This window comes from Sinohyriopsis cumingii, chromosome 7, assembly GCF_028554795.1.
Source record: "Sinohyriopsis cumingii isolate HCF-2022 chromosome 7, ASM2855479v2, whole genome shotgun sequence".
NCBI lineage: Eukaryota > Metazoa > Mollusca > Bivalvia > Unionida > Unionidae > Sinohyriopsis > Sinohyriopsis cumingii.
In genome coordinates this window covers 10,903,500-10,916,685 of record NC_142967.1, presented here as the reverse complement: position 1 = coordinate 10,916,685, position 13,186 = coordinate 10,903,500, and the positions used below count along the sequence as shown (strand labels likewise).

Here is a 13,186-nt window from a genome sequence, read left to right as displayed (position 1 = left end):
CCATTTTTCAGCACAAGATAAGCTATACATGGCAGCCAGTATAATTGGTGAAGGAAGAACCCTGGAAAACCCCAGGAAGAACCACCGACCCACGAGAAGCTACTGGCAGGCTTTCTCACATACCCACATTAGCCGAGCCTGAGACTCGAACTCACGCAGACAGAGGTGAGATGGCAGTGATCCGTAACGATGAGCGCTGTAGACCACTCGGCCACTCGGGGCCCCACATATTTGTATTTAGAGTAGTATGTAAATAATCATTTAAAATGAAAGCACATATCTTTTTACATATTGAACATAAATTTTTGAGGTGATTAATATTTTTAGAAATAAATAATTTTGAATCTAGCTTGTGTTAAAGAATTTTTTCATCCTGGAATGAACCTCAGACAGGATTGAATCAGTTTCATTGTGGCCTTTTTTTATTTTGTCTTTTCTTGTGACACTTAGAAAAGTTAATTACACTGACTCAGGAGATATTATATTGGAACTTTTGATACTACGGGACACGTACACCATCAGTGACATTGTTTTTGAGTACTTATCTTATTAATGGTCTGTTGCTGGCTTGAGTGTAGTTCACAGCAAATTATGTGCCATATTTAGTTTTGTATAAGATGCAGTCAGTCTAACCTAAGTCAGTGATCTCATTTTTTAGTAGGTTTGGATCTGTTGATTTTCACTTGAAATTCGTATTAGGAGAAACAGTGCAGAACATGCTTGCAAATGATTTAGGGGACTAATGATCCAGTTGAGTTGGCCTTTTATACATGCAAGTGTAGATTTTAATGTCTTTTCAGGATATTTTCCCTCTTTAGCAAGTCTCTACCTCTAGATGTAGCATGCAGAGTATGGGATGTTTTCTGCAGGGATGGCGAGGAGTTTTTATTTAGAACAGCATTGGGTAATTAATTTTTTTTCAAATGAATTCCAGCCACAAAGCTGTATACTTGCCAAACAAAAAGATTTCCTTTAATATGTAAACCAGAAGCATTTTATTGAAACTGTCACCTCCATCTGATATTATTTCAGATTCTCGTAAAATATAAATTTCTCCTTCGAATATATTCCCCAATAACTCTTGCCTATTATCTCCTCTTGCAGCAGCCAGGTGTCCCATGTTTTAAGCTTACATTGTAAATTGAAAATGCGTCATTCACATCACCTCCCAAAATACAAAGCATACATCATCGGCTGCTTGCAGCATATACGCCAGTTGGTTGGAGAATACACAGTCTACAGGACTTTGAAAAACTGCAGAAAGTGGAGAGAATTTGAAAATCAAAAAAGGGAAAATACTGTGCATTCATCTTCATACCAAGTCTTTGGCCAGCCTGGTGGGGGATGCTATTTGGCTTTTGAGATAAAACATACTTTAGCTATGACTACAGTTACTTCTGGGGAAATGGAGCAAACTATGTCTTAACCTACACTGTCAGCACTTTCTGTGTATTTACAGGTGCATCGTTTGGTACAGCAAGTGACAACAGAGTCGATTTGTTCAGACCAATTTTTCCTAGTCTTTCCATCTTCTATTTCTGTAGAGTATATTGACACTTTGAGGGAGTATCCTCCCAGCCCATTATGCATACGTCCCACTGCATATCCAGGCATGTCCTTTAGATCTGGGGGTCTTTACATGACTTCATTGTTATGTGCCACCACACCTCAGTTTGATGCTGTATTGGCATACTTCCCAGCCATTCTGTTCTAATTCTATACCAACTTGTGACTGTATGGCTTTTGTGTCATAACGTCTTTTTCCTCATCAAGAAGAGCCATCGAATGTTATCATTACCGGAGATCTTAGTGATAGATCTGTCCAGCCTCCTAACTTTTCCAATCCTCCGGTAGCACAGCTGTCTATGCTGCCATCCATTTGTATGACAACCATTCTCACTGATTTTGCTTTTGATATGCTGTCTGTACCAATTTGATGACTGTATCCAATTGATATTGCTGGCCATTTATGCATGCCATACCATCCTGAATAGTACCATGACAGTCTTAGAGACATTGGTCACACCTCATCAATGCAACCGGGAATGTATTTGTATATTGATCTTGATCCAGATCAGGATGACCCACACACCGAGTGTGGGGATAAGCCTGATGATGTTTCATACTCAGATCTGACTTTGGAAAGGTCTGAGTGTAGCTTTAATCAGTTTCATGCTCTCCCTTTCGGCTTTAACATAAATCTTCAGGCCTTTGTGAAACTAAGCAACTGTGTCATCTCCCTATTCCGCTTCCAATGCGGTGTACCTGGACATCCTCCAAAAACATATAGAGAGTTTGATTCCTGTCAGTGGCAAGAATGATGATCACATATCCCTTTTAAATCATCTCAGCTTTCTGATAAATTAGGAAAAATCTGATCTTCATTCATCCCAGTAGTTATCCAAGTACTTTCTCACCCACCTCTACCTTGTATGCCCTTGTCACCTTAAGGTGGTCTGAATTGTCCGGCTTATAGAGCCCATTTCAAGCAAGAAATCAATCACAGTTTCTGCAGCTCATCCAGTTGTTCAAAGCAGCAGTGGATTTCATCCTGTTGGATCGCCTCTGCATGTGCCTTTTGAAGATGGTCTTGTGGTTTTAGTGGTGGCTCTTGTCAGCGCCACGGAGTTACAGGATCAGCATGATGAGGGAGGTAGTATCATTCCTGAATCAGTGGCACAACCAAGATTGGGTCACAAAAGGAATACCTTTGGAACAGTTCCAGCTGGACATGATCATATGTATTGATGCAAGTACCCATGGTTGGGGAGCCCAACTGTTGTCAGGCTTCAACACTGTCACTGGCAATTTGGATCATGAGGACACAGGTTTTCACATCAGTCTGTTGGAGACCAAAGCTATCTTCAAGGCATTTCATTCCTGGAGAGACTCTTCATTGCAAGGTCATATTCATAATGTCTAACAACTCATTTGTAATGTTGTACCTCCTCAAACAGGGTGGTACCAAATCACCCCAACTCCGCATTCTGGACTGAATGTTCCATCATTGGTATGCTTATTGCAACACAGACATCCAAATCAGAATATTTCCAGTAGACTCTAAAAAGAAATCTGATTTTCTGTCAAGGAAGGCCAGATTCTCCATAAAGAATGGTCCCACCATCCATCAGTCTTTCAACAGATTTGCCTGCTTTGGAAGCATCCAGTGATCGATCTTTTTGTGACTAGTTGGAATCACAAAATGCCCACTTTTATCTCGCCAGTATCAGATCCCTAGGCTTAGACCATCAATGTATTGATACATCCTTAGAGGCATTCAGTCTGCCATCAGTGGGCAATTAGATAGCCATCATATGACCTTTCCCCTCTATTGATACATCCTTAGAGGCATTCAGACTGCCATCAGTGGGCAATCATATAGCCATCATATGACCTCTCCCGTGTATTGATACATTCTTAGAGGCATTCAGACTGCCATCAGTGGGCAATCAGATAGCCATCATATGACCTCTCCCCTGTATTGATACATCCTTAGAGGCATTCAGACTGGATCTGGTTCATGAACTCAAGCTCAAGAGCATCTCTTCCAATTTAACCCAGGAAAGAGGATATAACCCCTCATGTTTGAAGTGGGTAATATGCGCTGCATACTCTGATATCTCATTAGAACAGAGTCACCTGATGAAATTTTCTGCTTAAAAGATGAGAGCAATCTCTGCAAGCATTGCCTTAGTCTATAATGTTTCTATCTGAGATGTTATTAAGGGAATTGGCAACACAATCAAGATCTTGTAGGCCTAGTGTCAGTCACACAGGTGGCTACAAGACCCAATTGGCATCATTCATTTCTTCTTCCAGACATAAACCACATCACTTCTAGTTGTGCTGTTCACAGGTTGGGAGAGTTGGTTATCCTTCATACGAGGAATCCAACCTTCTTCCCAGAAAAGTTACTCAAGGTATTGGTAAAATGCCGAACATTTTTGCTCCAATTACCTGTTCTCCTAACATTAATGTGATTGGGTAATGTATTCAAAGGAGAAATCAAATTTTTCAGTAAATTATAGTTCTGCTAGAATACTTCCCTGATCACATTACTGCAGTACCCTTCCATACTCCCCACCATGCAAGCATTATGTTCATGATGTTCCACTCAACTTAAATCTCGTGCCACCTGCTGTCAGCAGGGGGAGTTAATGGGCAAGAGTTTATGCCCTTTGTCTCTATAATAAAGATAGGAAATACAAGTTTTTGTCTTTGATAGGTCTGGATTTGGGAGGTAGTAGTTTATATTCCTAACATTAATGTGGTCAGGTAAGTATTCAAGAAGAAACAATTTACTGAAAAATTTTAGATAAGGAAAATTTTATTATTTACTTAAAATTTATTTGAAGAAATGCAAACTATTACAAAACTTTTGAAATTCAAGTTTGTTGTTATTTACATAGTTTCCAAATTAATAGAAAATAATAAATGGAATACAATTGGCTGTGTCAAAATGATGCACAGCACAGGTAGTTACCAGACTGAGTTGTGTCTTGTTTTGGCACTAATATATTTGCAAATGGATGACCATTTTTGCAAGGAATATATGACTAGAAGTGAGATATCTATACAGTTCAAAATGTGAATATGACGTACCTTTTTTAATATAACAATATCTCTTGAAAATTTTGGAAAGTTCATGAAAATATATTCCAGGGCAGTGTGAACCAAATAGGACATTTTCTTTTATGTGCCATATATACTGAGTCTAAGTGTAAACTGTACAGATCCAGATCTACTGTGGCATAATGCACAGGCAGATCTGGGTCAATGCAGCTTGTTATAATTAGGAGAACAAACAACATAGACCCTGATCTGCCAGCACGTTATGCACTGGCAGATCAATATCTTTGTTCTTTGCAGTTGGAATTAACTTGTAAGTGAATACATATGGTACTTTTGTATTTTTCTTTTGTTTTACAGAGTGAGTGTATTATTTAAACTTTACTAGTTAAATCTGTAATGTTCTACATATCTTAGAGATATACTTGCCCTTTAACTGTTGAAAGGGAACACTGGGTAAAAAATCTGTATGTTCATCTTTTCAGGAATTTTAAAACTGTATGAGAAGGTGCTGATGAGCCTGGACTTCATTCATCTTGCTCAGTTTCTGACCAGACTTCCAGAGGACATCCAACAGGAGCACCTGTTCAAAGCAATAGAACATATACAAATGACTGTCGACAAAAAGAAATTCTCTCAGATTTTGGCTGCAAAACGAGATGCTAAAGAAACCACTTGACAAAGACCAAAATATAGAAACTATGAATGAACTTGAAGACAGCCATAAGTACTGAGATGGGTCTGCTCAGTGGAAATCAAAACTCTAGGCTTTGGAAGCATTTTCCAGTGTTTGGTGGAACAGGAGACACTGTGTGAGGAGACTTGTATGCATATTTGTGATTGGAGGATATCAGTTAAGGAATATTATAGGTTTACAATGTATCAATGTAAACTTGAAGGAAGAGCATTTAGTCAGAAATGTATCTTTGTTTCCATAAGGGTAAAAATGCTTTACAAAATGCAAATAATTAAGGTCTGCATTAGGAAATTTATTTAAAACCTGCAGAATCAGAATGAGGGAAACATTATAGTTTTAGCAGAATCTTGTAATTGCTTCTGATAGTTAATTTGAAGCAGTTGTAATATATATCTGATAATTAACCATTTAAAAAGTTGCATATTACTAAAAATTTTCCTTTGTCACACTCAATACACTGAATGACAAATGTTAAAAGCAATACCTGTTAATGTCAGCAAAAAAGCCAGTATTCTATAACAAGAAATAAAACCTCACAAGATTAGATAATATAGGATCTGTACATTGGGACAAGCTATGAAAATGGACAAACTCATTAACATGTCTTTATTCATTCTGTCAGTGAATGGTGGTGACCTATAACAAGTTTTGGGGGATTTTTTCAGTATGGGCTATTATGTAATCTTCACAAAAAAAAAAGTATGTTCATGGGTATTCATAATATAACTAAAAATTCTGCACACAAAAACCATTTAGCGCCATTAAATGTGTATGCTTAAGAGTTGAGTGAGGAGTACAGAGAGCAAATAATAAAAAGTTGAATTTTATTGCACAGATGTTTTAATATTGATATATTGATTGCATGAATTTAAATTAATACATTAATCAGAATTATGAAGTTCATTGTGTTTGCACTAATTATTTTTCAATTGATTTAGTTTACCTTACATCAAATTGAAAAAATTATATGGATTTGAATACATTTTAGTAGTATAGTGCAGATACAGTTAATTGTTTCAAATAAATAAATTTCAGTTGTGAAATAACAGAAACAAATCCAAGCATGTCTTGGAAGGTTATATGTTATTGACTTTTATGCTCAAATGGAATGTAAGTAATCCAGATCTTAGTGTCCTATGATCTCACATTTGTACTTAATAATGTTTTTGTCTGTCTTTTTTAAAATACAGACAGATCTTGAATGCTTTGTTTCAACATTTAATAACTATATTGGTATTGCTCAAAGTTTGCACATAACTGCAGGGCAGGACTTTAGTAGTTTTCTATGAGAAAAAAATTTGAAATTTTCATCCCACCAGTTAAATTGGCAGATAGCTTATAGGACTGAGCTATGTTATTCATTTTAAAAATGAATTACTTTTAAAAATAATATCATCTTGATAAGTTAGTTCAAATTTGTTACAACTTCATTTCTCGAATAAAAGAAAATTCAATTGACGGGTTCATTGTACAAGTGACACCTACATTTAGGTAAGTAAATTTTACCAAGCACATGCCTCAGTTGACAACTAATTGTATATTTTGCCCTTAAAAATTATGTGGGTAAATGTCCTGTTCAGAAGTATATATGAGCTGCTAGCAATAGCTGTTCAGACCCATATTTTCCTTTGTAAACTGTTACTTAAAACTTATTTTTGTGCAGTATAACAATAATTGAGATTACAGATTAGTTTAATATATTTTACGTAAATATATACAGAGACACATTTGTTTTCATGGCCAGTATTGTGAAGGGAATGGTGTGATAGTTACTGGTAAATTTGTTTACAGGCATAAACTGTTATATGCAAAGGGCAAGTAAATTCTAGTATCAAAAGTTTATAATTTTCATTGTTTTATAATTTTCATATTGAAATGGAGGTTGTTTCTGTGGAATATCATTGAAACTGTTTTAGGTAATTGCACTTGAATGTTTCTGAAAATCAAATGTTGTGCTGTAATTTTTGTATTATATTTTTTGGGGGGGGGGTAAATACCACCTTTTGAAATTTTTCATTAGGAATGCATATGAAGTGAGAATTTTGTTTAAAGTACATTTTTTTAAAAATTTCTTGCGTGACTTATTAAATATGCAATGTTTGCATTTAACACTTGAAGAGTGATGCTTTGCAGCCGAAAACTATACAAATGTAAAATAAAAACCATAAGAAAAACCATTTTACATTCTTGTCATTCATCTTATTCATGCAAAGAATTATTAGTTGTTCAGAGGTCCAAAGAAAATAATTTCTCAGGATGCAAACAGTCTATAATTAAATCCAAAATGTTGGACTACTCCTGATAGTATCCAACTTGGAGTAGCTTTAATCACCCTCTTTGAATTAGGTTTGAGTTGACCCTAGTTTTACCACCATAATTGAGACCAATTCTCATTATCTAGAGAATTTCTGTATTTTATTTAATGTTAAAGATTTCATTTTGATCAGTAATCATGTATTTAAGGGAAAGAGTACAACAGGCAGACAACTCTAACTTTACACTTTAGCATTGGTTTATTGGTATATTCCAGACCATTCCTATGTTGAAGGGGAATCAGTACTTGATGAATAATCTAAACATTTTTTGTTGTTGTGCAAACCCTAATGGCTGTCATTATTCATGTCCCATTATACAAAGCTGCATAAGAATTGTGCAGAATCAAAACTATGAAAATTTTACAGGGGAAAAAAGTTTTTAATTTTTTATGTTCAATTTAGATCTCACCTATAAGGCTTCATATGTGAAAACTCTTAATGTAGTAATTACATTTCTAGTGCTCAGATCTATCACACCTTCAAAATTCTCTCTTTTTTGTAAAGATAGTAACAGAAAAAAATAAATAATTTTTTTTCAAATATATTTCATTTTATTAAGTAATGTATACCTTATAACATGTGATTTGTTGAACTTTCATTGTGATAATTGTTTGACGTTTTGCTACAGTTTATCTTTTTTAAGAGGGACAAGCTTTAAAATATTATTTTAAAGAAATTTTGCACATCAAAAACATTTTTAATTTTTTGTTTCTAATAATTATCCATGGTCTTTTCAAAAGTTAATGTTATAGGTTGATATTCCTGTAATTTTGATAAGCATCAGTTCCCCTTAACTTGAGCTCAGGTAGCAAGATTTACTATGATTACTTCTAAATTTCCAGATATCTTTCATGACCTAGTGATCAAATCGGGCAAGTTCGATATTATACCCACCTATACAGAACAATTCTGTGATATCATTGTACAATTATATGTGTTGTTGTATAAATAGATACGTATAGATCATTATTTTGCCTGTCCATTTTGGAAAAGCAGTGGGATATTGCTGGTGATGGAGAGAGGGATTGATTTCTTGAAGAAAATGGGGGTCTGGAAGGAAACTTGTACATAATTTACAAATGCTATTTTAACACACATTGTTGTTATTGTTTTTATATATGGGATTTATATAATTCTTTAAGGCCCCTTAAAGCATATATTATCATGAAATGAAATACCACTAGAGTTTAATTATAGCAATTAACAAACTGTCAAGGCTATGGTAACCAGGTTACTCATTCTAATATTTTTGTTAAGTGGGAGTAGATGTATGTTTTGTTGATGGTGAAAATTTTAAAAGAACTGGATGAAAGATGGTGAAGTTATAAACTTTTAAATTGTAACTATAACATGCAAGGTGCCTAGATTTCTTCGAAGCAGGTAACTATGCTGCAGCGGGATTGGACAAAAGAGCATTCCAGTTGTTACTGTGTAATAAGTCATGCATATCCAGGCATGAGATTCGTCAGCAATCCATTTGAACTTCTAACCACTGACTAATCGATGCCATGTGTTAAAATGGTAGAACTTAATAGTTGCTTAATCCTTTGTGAACATCATGATCTTGTGCAATTGTTGAGAGTAAATGTCACCTTTGTGCAAATATCTCTTTCATTATGACTGGAAAGGCTGAATGACTCTTAATGTTAATAGCCTGTTTCTTCATAAATTGGGATCCTTTGTGGTTAATTTTTGTTGCTTTCCAGAACAGTCATTTTTGCTCTGTGCCAAAATTTAAAATAAAATGGCCCTTCAGTGAAGGACTGACCTAATTTTATAATGCGTAACTAATTTTTTTTATCAATATTTAAATGAAAGTGGGAGACATTTATATATTTTGTTTAGGTACATAGCGAAAAATTGTGTTTACCAAACTAAAATACACCCAGCTGAAAAAAGGACAGAACTATAGAGCTTCCTTTACAGAATGATTGATTCAGCAGTGATCAGGGGCTGTTCTACCTATATTTGGGTTTTACCAGCAGATCAGGGGCTGTTCTGTCTATATTTGGGTTTTACCAGCAGATATGGGCTGTTCTGTCTATATCTGGGTTTTGCCAGCAGATCAGGGGCTGTTCTGTATATATTTGGGTTTTACCAGCAAATCATGGGCTGTTCTGTCTATATTTGGGTTTTACCAGCAGATCATGGGATGTTCTGTCTATACTTGGGTTTTACCAGCAGAACAGTGCGTATTCTTTATACAGTTGGGTTTACATAATGTGCCAGCAGAACTGTGGCTGTTCTGTCTACAATTCGGTTTTGCGTATGCTAACTTGTAAGTTGTATCTATCTGCAAAGAGCACAGAATCTAATCTGCTGATTCATAGTGCACCAGCAGATCCATGTCTGTGTTGTTCTAATGATTAGTCCATACAATCAGCTGGAGTCCAGACATACTGATGCACTATGGGATGACAGATACATGACTATGCTGTTTGTACTTGGATATTACTTGAAGCATGTATGTTTTATACAGAAGCAGTTAGAGTACCTTTGTAACTTACTTGTTAAGCTGTACGTAAGTTAATAATCTTTCAATACTGCAATATTAAGGGCATTAAAATGTTTCCATTGACTGACATTTTGTACAAGTTTTTATTTTTAGTCCATTTCCGATGGCATTACATAGTCTACTTGTGTTGCTGTGCCATTAAACATGAAGCCAAACCATACATAATGGCTGTGCTGCATATAAGAAACAACATGTCATTGTTTGTTTTGAACTGCTTCAAGGTCAGCATGCACCTTTTCTGGCAAAGGTAGAACAAGAAGGTCTATGATAGCATAACAAGATAGAGAAATTATTGATTAATTTGGAATAAACACATTCCATTTAATTCTGAATACAGTGCATGCACATCAGTCATCATATATACAATAAAACCAAAAGTAATGCTGATCAATCACATTCATTGCAACCCTTGAGTATTTGTTTACAGCATATTCCAACTCGGTCACCAAAACATTTTTTTCATTGTAAATTTTCCAGGTGTCACAGGATGTATAAACATTTTTCCTTTCAAATATTCCCAGAGTTTTCACCTGGAAAAATGAGGGAAGATAGACCAGAAGAGCTAAGGGGATGGTCTGTTGTCATCTTCCATGTGTCCATTCATTAGCACAAGTTTGTAATTGCTACTTTTTCTGAACTGCTAGTAATTTTAGGATTACCATGAAACTTTGCACACATATTCATCTCATGAATTGGTCCTAAATGAAAATGGTACTGCTCAGAAATTCAATATGGCCAGTACAGTGGCCATCTTGAAAATCTCACTGCAACTCTAAACAGATAAATTGATACTATTTTCACCATAAGACTTCTTATGGTGTCTCATTGGTCCTAAAGTTAATGGTGCCAGTTTGTGTGTCCACCACAGCAATCATGCTGAAAATATTGCTGCTCCTTCTGACTAGAAAGTCAGATTGACATGGCATTTTACCACAAGAATTCTTATGATGTATAGTTAGCCCTGTAATGAAATAGTGCCATTCTAATGTTCAATATGGCCCCCACAGTTGCCATCTTGAAAATCTTGCTATTGTTATTTCTCCTGAATGGATGGACATAACATGAGGTTTTTCACCAAAAGACTTCTTATGATGTCTACTTGGTCCTATATGAAAATGGCATCAAATATGGCTACCACAGAATGGAAAGTCAGATTGACATGCATTTACCAGATGACTTCTCAAGATGTCTGGTTGGTCCAAAATGAAAATAATGTCGACCTCATGTCTAATATGGCTTTCACAGCACCTGTCTTAAAATGTAATCACTACTCTATCAGAATGGATGGTCATATCAACATGTGATTTTCACTACAAGATTTTTTATGGGGTCTGCTGGGTCATAAGTGATAATGGTGCCGATCTTGTGTCCAATATTGACGACATAGCAGCCTTCTTTAGAATCTTGTTATTGCTACTCTTAAATGGAAAGTCAACTTGACATTGGGTTTCACATAAAATTTTCTATGTCTGTCTGGTTCTGAATGAAAATGGTGCTGCTCAGACATCCAATATGGCTATGTTAATGGCCATCTTGAAAATTGTGATCACTGCTTCTCCTGAATGAATGGTTATTTAAGCATTGGGTTTTCAGTGAAAGACTTAATTTGTCTAGAAGATTGTCAATGAAAGTGGTGCCAATCTGGCTTCCAATATAGCTGCCACAATGACCATCATGAAGTCCAGTTATTGGTACTTTTCCTTAATGGTCATTTTGATGTTGTGGTTTCACCAGAAGACTTCATATGATGTATTGTTGGTCCTAAATGAAAATGGTGCAAGCCTGATGTCCAGTATGCCCACTACAGCACATAATTTAAAAATCTTGTTATTGCTGAAGATTATCAGAGATGTTTTGAACCAGCAGTTGAAAGGAAGAACTGGTCTTATCTTGAATTCCTAGAAATTCTCTTCAGCCAGTAGAGCATCATTCCCTTCAGGGGACTCTTGTTTATGTCAAGGGTTGAGAATAGTCTCTCTCTCTCTCTCTCTTCTTAAATTGCTGTTATTTTTTATCAAGCTTAAATATCTCACTATTATTATAAGGAAAAGCTTGGCTTTTAGTTTATTTTGTTTTCTTGTTGTTTTTCTTTCTTGTTTTTTTATTATTATTGGATACAGTCTCGAGCATAGAACAAAACAATGATATTGATTTAGCTTTGCCAATGATTCTGTACCTGCTTTTTAACACAGAAACTTTTTAGCGATCAAAACCTTGATGTGGAGTTATAGAATGCATATATTGATCTGGCCATGATTGTTCATGAAGGAATACTGATTGCATTGAGAGGAATAAGTGTGGTAGACTTAACAGATCAGACAAAAAAGTACTGTTGATTTCCAGTTTCAAATATAATTGTATCTAATATCTATTTGTATCCCACCTACATGTATATAGTTGAAGGACTAAGAGCTGTGTAAATGACTAATGGAAAGCATTTTTAATTGTATTTTCTTGTTGAGTGCAATATTCAATAGCTTGTTCTTGAAATAATTTCAAGTTTAATGGTGATTTTTAAACTATTCATGTGAAATATAAAATGACTATTTTGTCACATGCATTTTAATTTCCTATGTCTTGGTAATAAAGTCTTCACCATTACAATTATCCTCTTTATTTTTATATACCCAGTTCCATCACAAATTTTGTAGTTGTACACAGCATTTTTGTTTGCTTTGTTAATAGGTATTCATGTATGTGAGAATATCAGTCTTTCATCACAAACTAACTAGTTTCATCATTCAAAAAGAACATGCCATGTATTTACATACAATAGAATTGCAAATGTATAACAGCATTCAGTGCTACACGATTATTTCGAAAGTGACCTTTTGTGGTTGGGGGGATGGGATTTTAAAATGTTTTATTATCTGAAGATAATTTTATGTCAACCACCATAATGGAAATAATTAGTATAATTAGGTCTATTTGTATGAATCAGATCAAGATTTATTTTCCTATTCAAATTGAGGGGGTGGGGGTGGCAATTAAAACAAAAATAAGACCAGGCCCTGCTCTAAAAATTAAATGGTCTGTCCATTAGTGATCTTGCTCTGTATTTTCAATTTCAAAGTACTAAACTCAACATCA

The 13,186-nt window shown here is 35.2% G+C and overlaps 1 protein-coding gene across 2 annotated transcripts in view; it reads left to right on the top strand.

Annotated features, from left to right (window-relative positions):
- LOC149794730 (TBC1 domain family member 12-like) overlaps positions 1-12,700 on the top strand; it is a 73,656-nt gene extending 60,956 nt beyond the window's left edge. For both annotated transcript variants that reach the window (XM_089964344.1, XM_089964343.1), the window contains 2 exons: positions 801-904; positions 5,055-12,700. In XM_089964344.1, the coding sequence (XP_089820470.1) occupies positions 801-904; positions 5,055-5,248 (298 nt within the window). In that variant the 3' untranslated portion in view covers positions 5,249-12,700. The remainder of the gene's footprint in view (positions 1-800; positions 905-5,054) is intronic.
- Positions 12,701-13,186: the final 486 nt, after the last annotated feature.